The following is a 19961-nucleotide window of genomic DNA, read 5'->3' as shown; positions in this document are numbered from 1 at the left end:
GAGGATCGGAGCATATTCCACAAATAGTCTCTATAAGGAGATGAGTTAACTTTTCCAGCAGGAGTTGGTGTTTTCTAAATCCCAGCAACCCATTTCACAATGTTTCCAGTTCCTGTAAACATGACCTTAAGGATATAATGGAAGCTATAAACTATGACATGTTGCTTTTTAACGTGGCTGTGGGTCCTTGAGTGCAAGAAACAGTATTGATGGGAGAAAGTTTTCTTTATTAGTGGCTCGGAATTGTATTGCTCTAAAAAGTTGTTTTGGTTGGTCAGAGAAAAACGTTTTAAAAGATACTGGTTGGTTTGTACTTCTTGTTAGGGCTGCTCGATTATGGCAAAAATCATAATCTCGATTATTTGGGTCAATAATTGATATCACGATTATTAAAAACGATTATCCATTTACTTTGAAAACATCCATTTATTGAAAAAAAAATGTGAACAGTATGTGTTTAACAGTTGATTACCCTGAACTTTAAGTATAATTCAACTGAAAAACCAATACAAAAAATAATCGTTTTATTTCGATTATGTTTTTTTCATAATCGTTGCAAGCCAAAATCGTAATTGCGATTAAAATACGATTAATTGAGCAGCCCTACTTCTTGTCAGTGTTTTAAGGTGTTTTGCTTATTCTTTTCAACAAAAAATCCATCTTCTTGATCTTTGTCATTCAGCATGTAAACTTGTAATCTAAGTGCTATTCATATCCTCAGAGGAAACTACTCTGAAGAACTCACTATATTTATCAGGATCTAAAGTTGTTTTGTTATTTGTAGCTTTTTTTGTGGCTAACTTTTGTTTCACTATAGTAATCTTTCTTCTACCCCTCCTGCCTCTAGGTCTGCGAGTGGAGCAGGAACTAGTGACATCTTATCCACAGGTGGTGGTGGTGCGGGTGCCCACGCCCTGGGTGCAGTCAGATAGTGACATCACCGTGCTGCGCCACCTGGAGAAGATGGGCTGTCGGCTGATCAACCGTCCCCAGGCTATACTTAACTGTGTCAACAAGTTCTGGACCTTTCAGGAGCTAGCCGGCCACGGAGTGCCTCTTCCTGACACCTTCTCTTACGGTAAATCAATAGTTGTCATCTTTTTTTCACAGTGTTGGTGTGTTGTGGTAGCACTGTGCTGTTGTAACCAAGTTTCTGTTCAGACCTGGCATTGACATGCGTCTTTGTTGATCCAAACACGAGTGGTCATCTCTAAGTAAATCAGTTTACAGCTGGTATTGGAAAGTATCTTGAGCGGCATCATTTTTGTTTCCATATATCAACAAAACACATTTTTCAATGAAAAAACGTTTTGTTATTAGTTTTCTGCGTGTGTATACATTTCAGTTCTCACACTCACCTAAATTACATGCATTGACAATACAAAAACCTGCAATGACTAATTTAAAAGCGCCACAACAGTCTTTGTCTGCCTATTGGTGCGCTGTTCTCCACCCAACAGCGGTAACCGAGACACACAAAGCTCCAGAGAGCCGAGGATAAGAGCAGGTGGTCGGTCCTCAGATCTGTGCAGAGCACCGGAACAAAAACACTGACAGTATGATAACAACATCCAAACACAACACTCACTCTTGGTGGTTTCTGTGACATGAGAACGTTCAAAATACTAATGTTTAATATAGAAACTGCTTGAATACACCAAGCTATCCATAGAAAAGACCTTATTGGTCAAAGCCAGTGACTGATTACTTACTCTGCATTAAGCAGAGGATATTGGTTGATTAGACAGTTCTTTAATGTGGCCCATGATGCATTACTCCACCCACAAAAAAAAAAAAAGGTCCACAGGTGGCGCAGACCACCTCTGGATGTGTCCTGAGCAATCAGATCTCCATTCACAGCATTCACATGTGTTGTTATAGGTCACCAGAGAAGAATGTACTCTATACGCCTCCTTTGGGAAATTAATTTTTTTAAATGTAATTGTACCTAATTAACAAAAACACACAAACAGGAAGTCAGGATGATGGGTCTTAGCAGGATAGGTTTGGTACCTTGCTCTAGGGCACATCAGGAAGGCCCGGGGGTTAAACTGCCACATCTTCAGCTTCCAGTCCACACTCTGTATTTGGACTTGATCCGGCTACCCTCCCGTAACCAAGCCACGCCCCTGTGGACAGCATCACTGCAGTCAGTTAATGAATGTGGACGCATGTAGCTTTATTAATGCTTCCACTTCCAAGAGTCCACACTGCATTTGACCTGATGTGTTCAGTGCTTTAGAATGCAGACTGCTATTGCCTTAGCAGAGTACATCAAGTGTTGCATATTCTGCAGATGAATTCATTATGAAATGTATCACTAGTTGTTGTTATAATACAAATAGATATTCTCTGTTAGTACCGATAAACAAGTTCTAAGGTAATATAACTGCACCGTCCTTAATGAAATGGATATGAGCATAAACAGCAGCACTGCTGTGTCACGTATGTTGTTTTTCTGACATTTCAATCACATTAGTTGCATCACAGGCTTTAGTCTGTATAAAAGGATTAATAAACCATCAGTAGCTCATTATTCTGCTGCAATGACTCAAACAACAGAGAGAAGATTACATTTACATATCTGGTCAAACCATTGACACAACCTAAAGACATGAAGGGAGGCAACATGAGCCAGACTGCTGTTTTCATTTGTTGTAGTTTCTGCTTTCCAAAAATCCCCAGTGCTGTGGTGTTTGTGAGAGCAGACAGAGCAGGATACAGACAGAAACAGAAAGAAAGAAAGAGGAGGGGGTGTTTGGCCTACATTCCTTTCGTCTCTGCACAGTGGGCCAGGCGATGCATGCAGAGCGGCTGGAGAGCCTATGGAGAGCCCCTTCTAATCGCCCCACCCCATGGTTTTTCAAAATAAAAGATGCCAACGCCTCTCTCCTGCTACCTCTGCAGCCAATGGCTGTTCCCACATTTGCTATCCACTCCCCCTGTTTCCTCTGCTGTTTCTCCTGCTCACTGAAAACACATGTGAATCAGCGCACGGGGAAACAGCCGTGTGTCAGAGCAGTTCACATCTGTTCCGTTGACCGAATGCCAGATAAGAACAGACAGGCAAACAATGATCGAGAGAGGGAGAGGAGTGGAAATGGATTCTTACACATTTTTCAATCACTTCTTGAGCCGAAGTAGAGAAAGCTGGATCACATCTGCTGCTGCAAGCTGCCTCTCTCTCTTCTGCTTCACATTAATGCATCCCTCTGTGACCGCTTTGTTCCAATCTCATGAATCAAGCCGCAAAATAAGTATAAGCTCAGGACAGCACTCCTACAGCCTTGCTTTATTGAGTCACTTCAGTTGCCATAGCGACAGGCTATTCACCCTGTTCAGATGGCGGTAATGTGTGAACCATGCTATCAAAACAAGAGCTTTGTTTATATATATTTCACCCCTCTGATTGGCTTCATGTTTCTGTGTTTGTGTGCATGGGCATTTACCAGGAGGGCATGACAACTTCCGAAAGATGATTGACGAGGCAGAGCCACTCGGCTACCCCGTGGTGGTGAAGAATGCACGGGGCCACAGAGGTAAGAGCGTCAGTCTGTTTCTCCCTGTCACCAGCTCTGTTCAACACACCTCACCCCAAAAATCAGTACGCAGCTACTGGCAGCTCAGTCCACTTTGACATGAAATTCATTGTCAGTGTTAAATGATTTAGGACTGTGGTGCTGCAACAACCCAACAAAAGCATGTAGCTGTAATGCTTGCATCATGGCCGCTGGGCTAATCATCTCTGTTCCTGCTAAATTGGCCATAGTTTTCTCATTTTGAGTGAACTCACAAGGGGCTTGTGGAACATTCTAGCTTTCCCAATAATGTTGGAGATGAGCCCCAAGTGTCTGCTGACCCATTAGCCTTTCCCTATTCAAATTATTGACACTTGGCTAGCGTGCCAAGGAATAACAATGCACCATGGATAGCCCAGGCTGCCGGCACAAGGCATTGATGGGGAATGCAGCCGTTGGTCAACAACTAACTTGAACCTTTTTATGGGGGTCTTCCTCTCAAGGGTTGCTTTCCTCCCCTCAGTTGTTAACCTTTGTCATTGGCCGAAGTCCAATTCCTTCTCTTGAGCAAATACAAGGCTTGTTAAACATATTTGAAGGGTTGTTTAAAATCTTAACAACCCTTGTTTTTAAAGGGTCAAAATCTAGTGTATGCATTTGTGGGCAGCTCCGCATGTTTTAGTACCATCGATACAAAGTAGTCATGTGTCTCACTGAACCCTGAACAATGACTCGTGTTTTTCTAAGCATGCTAGCTTGACAATGTCCTTCTTCACATCTTCATGATGTTACCCAGGGATTGCTTTGTCATCTTATTTGGATCGTCACCTACACACAATGTACAAACGCACAGCAATCACAAGATTTCCCCCAGTGCCGGATGAGGGCTTGACAACAAGGAGACGAGGCCAAGTGGTACTAATTAAAACAGGCATTCTCTATTCTATGTGAGAAGCAATTCTGTGGCCGCTAAGAGGAGTGTCCGATCCATTATACAAAACACAGGAACTGGCAACAGACTTAGTCAGCAGATGCTTCTAATTGTCAGCAGAATCGAAGACAATGCAACTTATTTTCATGTTAAAAATTGACATTATAACACACATCTCAGACCCTGCAAGCATGCAAATATCTTTGTTATCCTGAAAGTAACTCATATTGATTTTTCTTCCTTCATCTTTTGTCTCTTCCTAGGCAAAGCTGTGTTCCTGGCCCGGGACAAACACCACCTGACAGACCTGTGCCACTTGATCCGCCACGACACCCCCTACTTGTTTCAGGAGTATGTCAAAGAATCGCATGGCCGTGACGTCCGGGTGGTCCTGGTGGGCGGCCGTGTCATCGGCTCGATGCTACGTTGCTCCACGGACGGTCGCATGCAGAGCAACTGCTCTCTGGGTACGCAAACGCCTCCGAGAGCCAATGATGACACACTGAATTACTAAACTATTGAGCACTGTCACACACTAATTACATTACTGAGCTGCCCCCCCCTTCCCCTCATTACAGTTACCAGCACTGCCACACTGGAACTTTTTTTTATTGCGTTTTTTTTTACTCTGACATTTTGAAGATATCTTTTATGATCCCAAATTGGGAAATGTTTTTCACAGCAGCATACTAAAACAAGGCATTGCACATCATTTGATAAATAAAAAGAATAACAAATTAACCAACATAGAATAGAAGCATCTCAAAATAGAAAATAAAACTGAACTAAAAAGTAAAATAAATACTCTTTCTACTGTGAAAGACAAACATCAGTAGACTACCTGTCAACTAAACACTATTAAGGGCCAAATAACAGCTAACACATTTTAAAAGTAGGATATTATTAACAATAAGTGTGCAAGGAATAGCATATTAAATACATATAAATGTGAAATATACAGTGTTAAAAAAAGTCCAGTTATAAATTAAAGACAGGCTTTAATTATTTAAAAAAGAGCCGTGTGCCACATTTAAGGTGTCATGGCTGCTCTTATCATTCCTGTGTATGCGGGTAATATTTAACAGTCATAGCATTTTTGAAATTGTTTATCGAGAATAACAGTCCATCTGCTATATAAACCAGTTTTTGGAATCGTGGCCAAGTCAACAAGCTTGTCCCAAATGTGCCCTGCAGACATCGAGTGAGACAGCATTCCAGCTGATGAGACTGATTTTGCGTGACAGAGTATGAGCAGTGCTGCTGGTGTAGGCTGCTTATTGGCTGTGACATATTTAGGACGCTAGTAAGCAGGTTGTTCTGCGTTTATTAAACAGATCGTGTAGACAATTGCACTCACTGTATGTGTATCTGGTGTTGTATTTATATTATGTATCAGAGTTCTCACATATTTTCATGAACAAAATGTCACATATTTTCCATGACCTTTCAAGGACACACTACAAAATGTCCATGGTGAAGTAAACAAACAGAACTGTGACTCCAGTTGGAACAGCAACCTTTTCAATATCTTATAGGTGTGTTATGCCCATATTAACTTCATATACTACGTCAATACTTAAAACTAAAGGCACAGTGCATACATAGTTCTGTGTTTAAAAACTGTGTTTACATCACTTATCAGTCTTCACTGGCTTTTAAGCATGAGGCCAAACAGAACCCACTGTACGATCAGTGTATTCAAATGCATTTGATAAGACTCTTTTCTGGATGCAAGTCTAACAATAAACATTGCCGCAACATCATTATGTATCTCTTCACAATTTAATTAATATTAAATTATATATATATATTTATATTATTAATATTTGCTTTTACCACTTTCATTACTTTTCCTGGCCTAGAACATATTTCTTAAATCCTCCGCAAACACTGCATGATAGCTCTTGTTTGATAGTAGATTATTCGTGACAGTCAGGAGGTTGAAATGAATGAACCTGGTTGTTGTGGGTATTAACCAGCGCGATGTCTCTGTCTGGACTGTTAGGGGGTGTCGGTATGATGTGCCCACTGAGCGAGCAGGGGAAGCAGCTGGCCATCGAAGTGTCCAACATCCTCGGCATGGACGTGTGCGGCATCGACCTGCTGCAGATGAACGACGGCTCCTTTGTGGTCTGCGAAGCGAACGCAAACGTTGGCTTCATTGCCTTCGACCAGGCCTGCGGCATGGACGTGGCGGGCATCGTCGCCGACTACGCCCTGTCGTTGCTCCCCAGCCGCCTCACCCGTAAAATGTCCCTGCTGTCCGTGGTGTCGAACACCAGCGAGACCAGCAGCGAGCCCGAGGTGTGCCCCGTGCCCACCGGGGGCGAGGGCTCGCTGCCCGAGGCCGTCTGCAACATGTCCGTGGGTTCTACCTCCAGCGAGAGTGACCCCGAGCTGGCGGAGCCCTCCCAGTCCTCGCCCCGCCAGTCCACAGCCCCCCCCCTGCCCGACCTCCCCGATCCAGCCTACAACTTCAACACTCTTCTTGCCAATGAGATCAAATTATTGACTGAGTAAGATGCAAGCAGCTTCATGCACACACACAAACACAACAAATGCATATGAATAATGAGCATACACAAACACACACACACACACACACACACACACACACACACACACACACACACACACACACACACACACACACACACACACACACACACACACACACACACACACACACACACACACACACCTGTACGCATGGCAACTGACATTCCTTTTGTAAACACATATCAATCCAAAAACCCTTCAAACACGTTGTTTAATGCAAAACATGAGCGGTGAAAACACATTCAAACACAACCACGGGAATACAAACACCAACACATGAGCCTTATCCTACCAACTCCCTTAAAAAAAAAAAGAACAAAAAAAAAAAAGATCTGAGGCTGCTCCCCTGACTCCGCGCTCTCCAAAACTGCAAACCCCAATTTTCAAACTTAGCTTACACTGCAGCATGGTGGCGGGAGTGGGATATAGTGCATACGTTTACTAGTTTCAATTTAGCAAAAATACTGAGGGTGAAGGTGGCATTTTTTGGGGTGGGTGTGGGATTCCAATAAAGGCATGCACCTGTCATATTGTTTCCTTACTACACCGTATTATTTAAAGGAGAGTCTATGGTATGTTGTCTTAAAAGAGGGGTTTCCTGCTGAGACTGTAGTACGGTTAGATGGATTGAAGTCGAGATGAAGTGTTCATTCGCTCCTTGGGAGAGCGATACATCCTCATGCTGGGCACATTACCCTGACAGTTCTGATGTAGCCATTTAGTGCTCCTGTCGAGGACACAGAACTAGAGGGGCAGAAACTGAAGCTAGGCAAATGAAATGTCAATTTTACTGCTTTTCATAACGAGAGTTAAATTCACTACACCTTTCATATGTTGTAAATCCAACTACAACACAATGTTTTAACTTTTCTACAACTAAAATCCATGAAATGCCAATTTTTAAAAACTAATATTAAAATGTAGCCCAAGTTGCTACATTGACACTGAATAAGAGGTTACCTTGTTCATGCGTTATATTATCAACCCTCTGTTCACTGTGAATGAAGCAGGATATTAATGTAAGCAGAACTGCGCTAACCGGTGTGAAGTAGTAGAAATAACAAATAGCATTTCTGTCTGAGTCACAACCTGGAATATCAAAATGAATTGAGTGCAATGACTCCATTTTTTTATTTTATATTCCTAGCCTGTTTGATAAGCCTTACCAGCAGCAGTTTGTTGCTTTTTAAAAATATAAAATGTCTAGCACTTTACGATAAACTGATGTATTTGTTTTCTCGCTCAGCGGACATATTTAGGAAACACGAGACAGAGTTTGAAAGCTGCGTCCACACCTGTAAACAGAATATACCTCAGAACAGTGACTCCTCACTGCCATAGCATGACATAGATATTCAAACATACAGAACATATCAGCCGGGATGCTTGTGGTTTTCAAAAGGCCCCTGACCCAGGTGTTCCTTCCTTTATGTCTAAGAGCTGTAAGTGTGTATTATTTTGTATTGCTTTACAGCTTTTTTTGTAAATATTTAGATAGGGATTTAGCTTCGATGCATACTAGTATACAGCTGCTGAAACTGGAACGGCTGACATAACTGCCAATATTGACATTTACATAAGCTATTGTGGAAAAACTTCTTTGTATAGACCTGCCATCTTTAAAGGTTTCAAATGAAATTTGGTGATAACATTTCTGAATTTGATTAGATGTGTTTCCTCAGTCGTATGAGTTGTAGATTTTTTTTATAACAATGAAGTATCCTAACCGTTAGAATATGTTGGCATAGTGTACAAATAATATGGGAATTATATTTTTGCCGCATCTTTGAATAGAATGTTACTTTTTATTTTTCTTGGAGAAGATATGGAAAAACAAAATCCAGGGATTTCAGCGGCCAAGAGCATATTGCTTACGGTTTTTGTGTTCTGTTTATTTACCTCCTGTAGGCCTTCTGAAATATCTACTAAAATAGAGGTAGGGCATGGGCGTAATGCCATTCATTAGGACAAATGGGACAAAAGCACAAACATTAGTTGTTCTCCATAGTGATGTCCATGTTTTTAGACTTATAATAACCCTTCCTGTTGAACATATCTCAGGGAAGCAGCCTGGATCTCACCCCCGACCCCCAAAAGCACGACATATCCATTCGAGCTAGAGACATGCAAAACATTACACATAGCTACAGGCAGACAGAAAGATACACAAACAACAATAAATAAAAGGTTGTGAACTACAGTATAAGACATGTGGTGTATACCATGGTTACCATTCACCTTTTCTCCCTGCTTGTTTTATACTGTTCCTTGTTTTCTTCCTAATTTATGGTCTTTTTAAAGAAAAAGTGGTTTGTGTACACTAATGTCTCAATAAAGTGAAACCGCTGTGAAGCTTAATAATATTTTCCTCTTTTGTGGGCCGAATTTACTAACTGCCTGGGTTCTAACAGGGGCCTGCTTGAGAGTGCCACATCTAAAACCGCCAGACAACAGGAAAGGCAGCTTTCACTCTAAGTCTGCTATCAAGTGATCACAGTGGCTCCACTGAGAGAATTACACCGTTTACACTACTGTGCTGATGGTGTCCGCTATCTCTAGTATCTGACAAACAAACTGGGAAATCCGCTGATGTCCACTGTCCTGACATGCAAGGGGCCGGTGCTTGATTATCAACAAGTCCCATCCTAAAATAAAAGCTTATATGAGTATCTCCAATTGTTGTCCCCTATTTTTCAAGTCTTCGTCTTTTCATTCAAGCCTTTGTCATCCCACATGGTGTATGTCAGTGAAAATGTCAGATCACATATCCTTTGAAGACATAACAAGCCAGCCATAAGAAAGAGTGAATGTGCGTATCTCTCTTGAAGCCCTGTTGTTTAAATCTGTAGTTGACACATCATCCATATCCACACAGTGCACATTCAGCCTCTTCAGGTTCATTTGACTGTGCCCCAACAACTGTTGGAATGCCTTTTTATTGCCTGGCTTCCTCTGGGAGCAATGATTTGAGGATCAGTCGGGTCAAGATCCCAATTCAGGTGGGTTTCTTTCTTCTGCTTTGTATTCGTAGACCAGTGGCCATGATACACGGCATGGAACCTACTGGAAGAAACGGGCACGGCATGTTGTGACACAGGGAAGGAAGAAAAATGTGTTAATCATGAAATGATGGAAAGTGTATTGCCCTGTGGTGCTTGGCCAGCCTGGAACAAATATGAAAGGACCTTTGGACTAGTCACTGTGTACAACAACACAAAAGAGCACAAGGTTACTATTTCATTCCAAACTGCTGCTAATGTATATTTGGCTACAAAATTAAAAAGGGAATATGCGGAAATCAAAGTGTTTCCATGTTTTGCTGCCTCTCGACACATGAAAATGAATCTGAATGCCAAAAAACAAACATTTTGTTGTATAACTTAGTACTAGTAACACTAGTAGTGAGATGATTTTAAAAGTGATACTTTGTTTTGATAATGAATTAATTTTTCAGAATTGTATATAATATGTAGGATTTCTCAGCAATCACCAGGTTCATTTTATGTCAATGTGTTTTAAAACGAACCTGAGGTTTGCTAAAAGTTTACAACATTCTTTGATTTGCAGAAGGAACATGCAATGTTTATGCTCTGTTGATATATAGACATTAAATGTCTTCAATTACATCTGCATAGCATATGGTGAATTGATGAATGGTAATGGTCTGCTAGGTACGAGGTGAGCAAAAACTTTGCAAGAAAAACTGTTGAAGCAAATGCCCTTGCCATGATTCTGTTCTGTATCATTCTAACAGTGTTACAAAACGGATCGAAAAGTCATGTTATTCACAAATGTGCAAAAGGATGTAAATATATATCCCTCTTTTTTTTAGAGTCAAATAAAGATGAGCATTCAAAACCAACCAGTGTTTACTCCTTTTTTGTTTCTACAGGGTGTCCGCGGGGTCTTAAAAAGTATTAAAAGTTGATCAATCAATTTAGCGAAAATGAAGGCTATTAAAAAGTATTAAACGGCATTTTCCAAGGTATTACATTTTGTAGCTTGTTTTCAATAAGTATATAAATTGTGCAAAGAGGTTGTATTCTAAAGTCTGCCTGAATGTAATCATTGCGTAGATGTGTAGTGTGATTCTGTGTAGTTTATGGCATCCCGTTGGATTTGACGTCATCTAAACAGGACATCGCACTTTGATTGCTTGATAGCGTGCAACGGTCCGTTTACGCCGGTTGTTAAACAACTTCGTTATAGGGGAATGCAAGTTTGCGTCAAAATGGTTGGAAGATAAGGAGGAAGGACAATCAATACTGTATAATGTGAGGTAAAGTGTGTCGCCAATGTAACCGGTTAAAACTCGAAGTGGCGATGAGGTGTTCAAATGTATGGAAAGGGTCTTAAAAGGTAGCTACTACATTTGACTTCCGGATTCCTCCATATATCCTGTGCTATGTTAATATAAAATGTTCTCTAGGCATTTTTATTTGCCTGGGGGTATTCGACTGAGCACAAATGTATTTTTCTTCCCCCCATTGTTTTTCATTGTCCGCTTACACAACATCTGGATAAACCCTAAATGACATCATAAGCTCTGTACTCATAAACTTTTTATTTGTGACCAATGCAGGGGGGTTTCTACTTATACATGTGGGAAGTGGTGTGGGGCTAAACAGATGTCCCGGGGGTGTAGATCTCCAGGCAGAGGGCGGGGCAGGGCAGGTATGGGGACTAGCGGGCGGTGTGCAGCAGCTGCAGCAGGCCCTGGATGGGCTCCGTCAGGTCATGGTTTGGTATCAGCTGGCTGGCCTGCAGGGCAGTGTTGCCAAATCCCAGTGCCTGGCACACAAACGGAAACAAAACACTGCAGCTGTTAGACTCACAGGGGAAAGTAAAGCTGACTTATATAATAATATCACTGAAAATTGGATTGCTACCCAGTCGGCTTAATTTATCCCACTTCAACCCTCCGACCACCTGATGTATAGGCTGTCACACTGTCCTTTACAGTTTAGAACAAGGAGAAATATCAATAAATAATAATTGTTTGATACTGTTGACAAGACCATGCTCAGATGGAAACATGCCATCGCAATGTGGGATTCAGCAGTTTTGCGGTGGCATCTCTGGAATGCCTGCACTTTCCATGGATATGCAGCTGGGACTAATCATCGTGTATGTATTGCTCAAGTTTGAACAATGTTATATCTACGGCTCTCTCATTTGTAAATATCCAGGCTCCTGTGCGGCCTTTTTTTTGGAGTTCAATAAACATCAAGAAAAGTTGGACTGACCATTTTGTGTGCTTTGTGTCAGAAAATGTTACTGTTAACAATCACAAGTATCTCCCCTCTCAATCGGCATCACCACCTCTGTCAATCAAGTGTAGACCACTCCCCCACAAAAGTCTTTAAAGCTCCGCCCTTCAGGCCGGTCACTCCCAGAGACTCACCAGAGACTGAAGAACATAGGAACTGTGAGTTGGCACATGGAGCTGCTAATTGTTTGTACTTAAATCAGTTGATGAAATGTTTAGCTTAACTTTAACAGACTGTTTTGTTTATGTTAGATCCGCCTTCTAGATTCCCTTTGACCCACACCTATGTTTAAAGAAAATAGTTGAATCCTGTGGATCAGTGGTTCCCGACCTGGGGGGCGCGCCCCCCTTGGGGGCTCCAGGCCTCAGATGATTTGAGGCCAAATATCATATTTAGACTTTTCTTTTGTTTTTACATTTTTTTTTTTTTTTTACATATAATTGTAACTCAATACATGATTGTCACTAAAAGCCTTGTCTCTTCATTACAATACAATATACAACATAATTGATTAATTCATTTGAATAAAAATTGAAGTTAGTAGCTATTAAAGGCATACAAATACAAAAATGTATAATTTTTTCTTTGATAAAAATGTTTCTTCTGCCCGTAAAGTGTCCAAACCAGGCTTTGCTGGATAAGCGCATTTTTAAAACATAGTCATTGTCCATGCAGGTTTCAGTTGGATTATTTGTCACAGTTGCTCCGATCAGATCGGTCTCCTCCATTTTGTAGATTATTTACGACTTTTTAATCCACATAAACACATCAGCAAAATCCGGCTTACTTTGAGCATGTGTTTTAAACAGTTTAATCCCTTTGTGAATTGTTTCCACTTGTGCCGTCCTTTAATTTCTTCATAGAGCGGGAATCCAAATTAATTAATCTTGAGTCCAATAACCATCAAAATCACTCCAATAGTGCTCCTTGATTACGCTTTCATCCTCCTTTAACAAAATACTTCACATTCATCCAGTTTGTGACAGTAGTTGCAGCACGTGTGTGTGTGGGGGGGGGGCGGCCCTTCCAACAGGAGTCATTTGGGGGGGCTCTTGGGAAAAAAGGTTGGGAACCACTGCTGATGCATGAAATTATGTAAGTGGAATACTGAACCTTATTTATTATTATTATTATTATTATTAGTATTGTGGTTATTGTAAGACTGCTAATAGTTTGTAAATATCCCTTTTATTTAAATAAAGTCATCCACAGCAGCGAAACCGTTGTCAACCATCATTTGAGAATAAAACGTTAAACGGCCTGCTGGATCCAGTATTTAAATGTTCACACCACATGGGATGTTCGATGAACCACCACTCCAACAAATTATAGTTTCTTCAGTTACTGTAAAATAATCAAATGTACTTAGGCTAGTTAACCACCGTCCTGGTAAAATGAACCCGGATCCTTTGTGCCTACAGCTGCCATTTTGCCACTTGAAGTAGGGGTAACATTGCTTTTTCGGCTCTGCTTGCCACCAGGGTGTATTTCACATTTTGTTTTGACCTTATAGAAAAACTGTTGGTGAACTCCCGCCGTACTAACCCAAGACACCGTAAGATAAAACAATGACGGTAAAACAATCAAAGTAACTAATAGTGTTTTAACTACGTTTGTATGCATGTGCTTGATCCTGCCCTATCTCTAATCTCTGCCTGCCCAAGACCCAACCTATAGTCTTACACATTCACTTCACCATTGCTGCCTTGTTCTCTGAACTGGACGCATAAGACATACACTCATTCACCCCACATTTAAGATGCAGTTAACACACACCCAAACATTTTCCAAGGGCCTTACAGAGACTCTAGGTGGATGTCGGAGTGTCAAGGCGGTGAAATAAACTCCCGCTAATTCCCACCTCATCTTTACTTTACCAATTAGAGTTAATATCATCTTGAGTACGACCATCCAAAGAAGTAGCATACAGAGGAAATGGGGGACTGTGTCACTCTGTCAAACTGAACCTTTAATGCCTGGACGTCATCAGGGGTCTTACCTTTAGGGAGTCACCTGCTAGGAACCACAGCATGGCCAGGCAGTGAGCCACCAGTGCAATCTGAGCTGAGTCTTTTCTGGAGTCATTCTGCTCAAACTCCAGCATTGTTCTTAACATCTCATCCACTTCAACTCGCTGGGCTTCATCTGATTAAAAACAATGGATAGAGAGAAAGACGTCCTTTTGTTTTTACAGTATTCAATAGGTCAACATACATTCTGATCTCTGTGCATCTTTTGTATAGATTGTGTGAGCATATTTCCTTCCATTCCCAATATTCCCTGGTAAACCTTCCAGAAAGCCTAGGAAATTACATTGCAGCTAACAGGCTTAGCATCATATGTAGGGCAGCAGCTGCGGTAGAGGGTAGCGGTGCGGATGCTGCACAGCCAGAGATGGTCTCTAGTCAACCCTGAGCATACTTGTGTTAATCTGGGGTTTAGCTTTTGGATTGCACAGCAAGACAGCTCAGATAAACCTAGGCCTTGTTGACGCTATTTGTTTAGTGATGCGATGGATTGCGAACATACTTTTCTGATTCTAAACCGTTTGAACAGTGAGTTGGATTTGGATCGATTGACAAAATCTAAATGTATGTTTTTTTAATTTAAATAGTTCTATATTACATTTAGATTTAGCTTATTTGATGACAAGACTCACCATATGGCTCCATCTCTGTGTAAGGACTTTGGACATTTTGTACGTGGGTGTCGAGGAGTTTGGTCAGATGGCAGTGCCAAGTTTGTGCCACCTACAATATGAACAGTAGAGGATAAAATATGAAACGCATAAGCACATTTCTTGGCCAAATTGCCTTGTCATAATAATGTTTGTTTTATGTTACCTCAGAGTACAAGGAACGAACAATAGGCAACCCCCCAAGTTTGGCATACACATTAGCCATGAGAAAGTATCCTCCACGAGTGACTGTGCTATCCAGGCCATACTCCTCACTGGCAAAGTATATCTGAAAAAAAAGAAAATTAGCTTTTTTTACAAGGTGCATTCATAAATAGTCAGTATTTCCAACATCCTGAGAGACAAACAATATGCGTGTATAAGCCATTGTGGTGAGTGTGTTACTTATGACACTGACATCATTTGCAAAGTTGAACAGCGCCGCCTCCAGGTTTCCAGTGACTGTGTGGAGGCGACCCAGGCACCTGTGCAGACGTTGGTGGACCGCGTGATCTGAACTCTTCATCGCCGCCCACTCCGCCTGGGACAGGAGCTCCGCCGCCCAGGCTAGATTACCCATACCTGGAAAGCACATATGTTTCAATATAAGATAAATGCACATAGTCATGCGTTAAACACTTTATTTTGGAAAGAGGAATTTGAGAAAGCAATCTGTGGTGTTCATCACCCATGTTAGCCTCAGCCAGCAGCAGGTAGGCTGGGACCATTTGGACAGATCTGGGGCCGTGAACATCTTTAGAGCAGCGCAGGCAGAACTGGGCCGCGGGCAGAGCTTCCTGGTGCTTCCTCTCAGACAGCTTGCTCTGAGCCACCAACCTGCACATCTCAATCAGCTCCGCCTAGGTAGGGAACCAAAACCAAGGTACACTTCAGGTTAGCTACAGGTATATTCAATATAAGATGGATTATCACTTAAAGGTCACCTATTAGGCAAAATCCACAGTTTCATGTCTTTTACACATCAACATGTGTCCCCTCTGTGTAAAGAGATTCTGAACGTTTCAGGAAAAAAAGATTCGCTCTCTTTTTATCCTGATCCATTTATATAAAAACCTGTCTGGAAATGAGCTGATCAGATTTTGGCCACTTTGTGATGTCATAATGATTTTTTTTTGGCTTGTGTAACCATTAGCCAATAACCAACCAAGGTAACCCCCCCCCACCCACCTTATCACCTGAATCTCCTCCTAGAGCACCATTGTTTGTTTTTTTTAACCAAATATCTCACAGAGGGGCGTGGCACCTTATTTTCATCTAAAGTAACAGACACCTTTGAAACAGGGCTGAAACAGAGGGGATTATGGGATGCTACAATGTACGATCTGTTTGGTATTTCGAGCCAAACACTTCAGAGACATGTTTTGGATACATCTGAGACCTATAATATATTGTTGAAAAAATAGTATAATAGGGGACCTTTAATCTTTCTCTGTACACTTTAAACTCAAAACAAGATGAGTCTGAGTGTGAACACCGAAATTCAACGCATATATCCTCACCTTTACAAGCTGTGATTGAATGCATCCTGCATGCTGGAGGCTTAAGACTGTCGGGCTGCGGATGGTAACAAGCATCTGACAGATTCTCTCATGGATCCCCACCCAGTCAGCCTGCTGGTGCTCTGCATCACTGAGCAATGAGATATATATTTATTTAACAGATTGCAAAACTTCAAGTCATTGTTATGTTCCCACGCTGACTTACAACATCAAGTCATTTCAATATTGTATCCCAATCATGTCATATGCCTTAAGAGGCTTTGTGGCTTCAGTTGTCTTCTGTCAGCCACCTTACACAGTCTTCATCTCCCCCCGGGTACAATGTGGCTTATATTGGCTCACACATCAAGCCATTGAAGAAAAACCTCCTGTGATCTTACAACTGAGCTGAGATTTTCACTGTGTTGAAGTGTTGAACAGTAGCCTCAGTAAGGATGGTTTTAAAGTGTACATCATACTGACACATCACTAGACAGACACAGTCATGTGTACCATTCACTTTCAGGGTTTTCCCTTTCATTCTAGCTATTTTGGTCCCCACCTAAGATGAATAATGTAAGCTCTATGGGTAGAGCATTACTGTATTAATGTATTATGTTCCTTCACTTTTTGTACACAGATTTGGCAGTGATCTTGTTCCAGAATGATGTGAAAAAAATATACTTTTGATTGAAAAACATAAAATTTTCCTACACAAAACCCTGACAGTGAAATGTTTCCCTACGGTATACTGTGCATGACTTAGCTGAAGGGATAAGATTTAAAACAGACTTTCTATCCCATTTAGAAAATAACATCTGAGTGCAGAGAGGGCATACTAAATTGTAGGCCATTACATAACAGGTCTGTAATTGTGTTCATCTGACTCCCCTCTCCTGCACACTGTATGGAAACTGTCTTGGTTTTTCTAACTTAGGAGCATGTGTGTTAATGCCAGCAAGTCTGTTTTTCTGAACTTGAGACGGAAGCAGTGATCTGGCCACGTCACATCGACAGTAGCACTGGCAGCCAACACAAATCATGGGGTCTTCTCAGGCCGCAGGGGCAGGGCTACTCGACTTTATAGTCTCTGCTTTGATTTCCTATAGGCTACTTCTCAATCTGCCTAACACACACATTAGTTATTATAGTAGGTGCCAGCAGCATGATAAGATGTGGCTCATTAGACCTCCAATTAACCGTTTCACCCCTGTATGAAACATTTGGAGCAAGGACTCGAAACACAGAGTTCGAACTGATGTCAGACATTAAAGATTTATTGGAAGTTATCAATTGACAAAGATAGTTTTCTGCAGCAACAAAGTGATACAGCTCCTGACCAAACAATTCTATTCTGAAGCTCTATCACCCAGTCCCTAGTATTTAGCTATAGTTCTCAGATAATCATCAACATTGGATAACCAGTCAAAGCAAGCTCTGCTCCTGGCTGGGAGTGATTAGCTTTGGGGAGCCACACTATAAAATGGATTACTGGATGTCAGCCTTGTCCTGTTATTATCTAAAAGAAGAGATTGTTTTATGAATGTTTTGGGCAAGCCTAATCAACTATCTGGGTCATACCAATTCACAGCTGTGGGGACAGAATGTTAAAGCTCCAAGGCTGTAGCCTTCATTAGACAGGGTGGTGAGAGGAGAGGCAATAGCTAAGACGACTGGAACTAAACTAAAGGGCCATGAAATTCTATATCGACCCCTTGCCGTGATTTAGTATTATCTTGAGACTTGCTCCAAGCCTCCAACATATTAATTATAAATACAAACGTGTTTCTTACAACATGTAGCCTACTGTATTTGATCAGTTTGAATATAAACTCTTGTTTACTCCACTACATCCTTTGTTTTGATATCAAATGTAATGTGCATAACGTTTGATTCAATTTCAGAAATGTGCAGCACAATAAGTGGCTGTAAGCCCCCTTTAAGACACTGGCTTTAGTGGCTCATCCCTCCACATACATCCCTGCAGGGAGGGATGTCAGCACGTTCTCTTCTCCACTCCCCATGCTGTGCCAATGAGGATTTCAGCGATCACCATCTTATGATCTCTAATAGAGTATGAGGAGATGTCCCCCTACGCCAAAGGTAATATTGGCTTACAAGCATCAAATAAAAAGCTGAAGTTCTCAAACTCAAATAGTCGAGCAGACGCATGGAACATTTCCCCCGTCGCATGAAAAAAAAGGAATTTGGTAATTTGATTTCCAGCTGTTCCTCTCTTCATCCGCTCCCCCCTTACGACACGGTCACGTGACCGCTCTTCATGCCTACGTGTTGATTTGTGCTGTGAAACAATATGGCTGACACTGCCACCTAGCGTTCAAACCGGAGACATGTTTGAGCAAGCTGACAAACGATGAACACAATATTTACTTTGTGGAAAAGGGGAAGAAGTACTCAGATGTTATACTTTAGTAAAGTAAAAGTACCAAAGTGTAGGAATACTCTGTTAAATGTAAAAGTCCTGCATTCATAATGTTACTCAAGTAAAAGTACCAAAGTATTTGCATTAAAATATACAAGTACCACAATTCAAAGTACTCATTATGTAGATTGACCCATTTCAGAATAATATATATTATATGTTTTTATTATATTTATTGATGCATTAAAGTGTTATCAAAGCTGGTAAAGGTGTAGCTAATTGTATATACTTTGTTTGTTGTAGGATAGGCTAGTGAATGTTACTCCAGGTGCAACTAAAGTCTTATTTTAGTCTTGATTATATTTCACATGATTAATCCAAATCTGAAAAAACTATACTAAAGGTATTTGTATATTTAAGCACTTTGTAACAATGTTTTGAAAGGTGCTATGAAAATAAAGTGTATTATTATAAACACATGTTTGTGTTTAAGTAGTGCTTTAGAAGTACAAAGTAACAACACAATTGAAATATTCAAGTAAGGTAAAAAATCCCTCAAACGTGTAGGCTACTTAGCTTGTAGGCTACAATAGGCCTACTTGAGTAAAAGTATACTACTTGGTTACTTTACACTAAAACTTTGTGGCATTTGGAAATGATGTGATGCATTTAGAAATATATGGCCAGAGAGTCATGAACAGCCTTAGACGTTTAAATATAAAATATGTATTTGTTGATAGTTTAAACTTACCAGTAAAAGGTGACCCGACATTTGGTGCATTGCAGGTGCGCTGTTTTTTGACAAAGTTCACACAATTTTTCCGTTCCTTTGGGTAAAGCAAGGGAAATGATCTTGGATGTTTTCCCCAAAACACGAGGACTAGCTTCCATTATAGCGAGAAATGGCTATAAAAAGGATACACACAACACACGACCGGTATTATGCTAGTTTTCAACATATAATTAGCTGATGAAGCTAACGCAGTTGTTGAGAAACTGTAAGTTTACTGTCGCTATGGCAACGACGTCAGTAGGCCTAGTTTCCCCTCTGCTGGTAAATCTGTTACAAAAACCTTAAAAACATGAAAACCTTTATAAATACAATTGAAAAAAAAAACTGGTGT

At 40.9% G+C, this 19961-nt stretch overlaps 2 protein-coding genes across 2 annotated transcripts in view; one reads left to right on the top strand and one right to left on the bottom strand.

The window, feature by feature from the left end:
* rimkla (ribosomal modification protein rimK-like family member A) overlaps positions 1–10870 on the top strand; it is a 32430-nt gene extending 21560 nt beyond the window's left edge. The window contains exons 2-5 of the mRNA XM_034087456.2: positions 848–1078; positions 3453–3539; positions 4713–4916; positions 6455–10870. Coding sequence (XP_033943347.1) covers positions 848–1078; positions 3453–3539; positions 4713–4916; positions 6455–6969 — 1037 coding nt within the window. The 3' untranslated portion in view covers positions 6970–10870. The remainder of the gene's footprint in view (positions 1–847; positions 1079–3452; positions 3540–4712; positions 4917–6454) is intronic.
* On the bottom strand, positions 7201–19845 carry zmynd12 (zinc finger, MYND-type containing 12). The gene is made up of 8 exons (XM_034087791.2): positions 19589–19845; positions 16476–16605; positions 15644–15815; positions 15374–15537; positions 15122–15244; positions 14938–15028; positions 14278–14423; positions 7201–11799 (listed from the first exon to the last, which is right to left on the bottom strand). Exons 1-8 carry the CDS (start codon positions 19726–19728, stop codon positions 11692–11694), a joined length of 1074 nt encoding a protein of 357 aa, XP_033943682.1. The 5' UTR covers positions 19729–19845; the 3' UTR covers positions 7201–11691.
* Between the last annotated feature and the right edge of the window lie 116 nt (positions 19846–19961).

The sequence above is a fragment of the Pseudochaenichthys georgianus genome, chromosome 7 (assembly GCF_902827115.2).
Source record: "Pseudochaenichthys georgianus chromosome 7, fPseGeo1.2, whole genome shotgun sequence".
NCBI classification, from domain to species: Eukaryota; Metazoa; Chordata; class Actinopteri; order Perciformes; family Channichthyidae; genus Pseudochaenichthys; species Pseudochaenichthys georgianus.
Note: the sequence above shows the minus strand (reverse complement) of the source record. Positions and strands in the feature narration are given on the sequence as shown.

Bases quoted from the DNA above. Each gene is read 5' to 3' on its own strand.
- zmynd12 (XM_034087791.2), bottom strand. From the start codon at position 19,728: ATGGAAGCTAGTCCTCGTGTTTTGGGGAAAACATCCAAGATCATTTCC. The intron at 15,816-16,475 runs GTGAGGATATAT...TTCCCTACCTAG, and splicing joins TTCAATCACAGCTTGTAAAG to GCGGAGCTGATTGAGATGTG. The intron at 15,245-15,373 runs GTCAGTGTCATA...CTTTTTTTTCAG, and splicing joins TGTTCAACTTTGCAAATGAT to ATATACTTTGCCAGTGAGGA.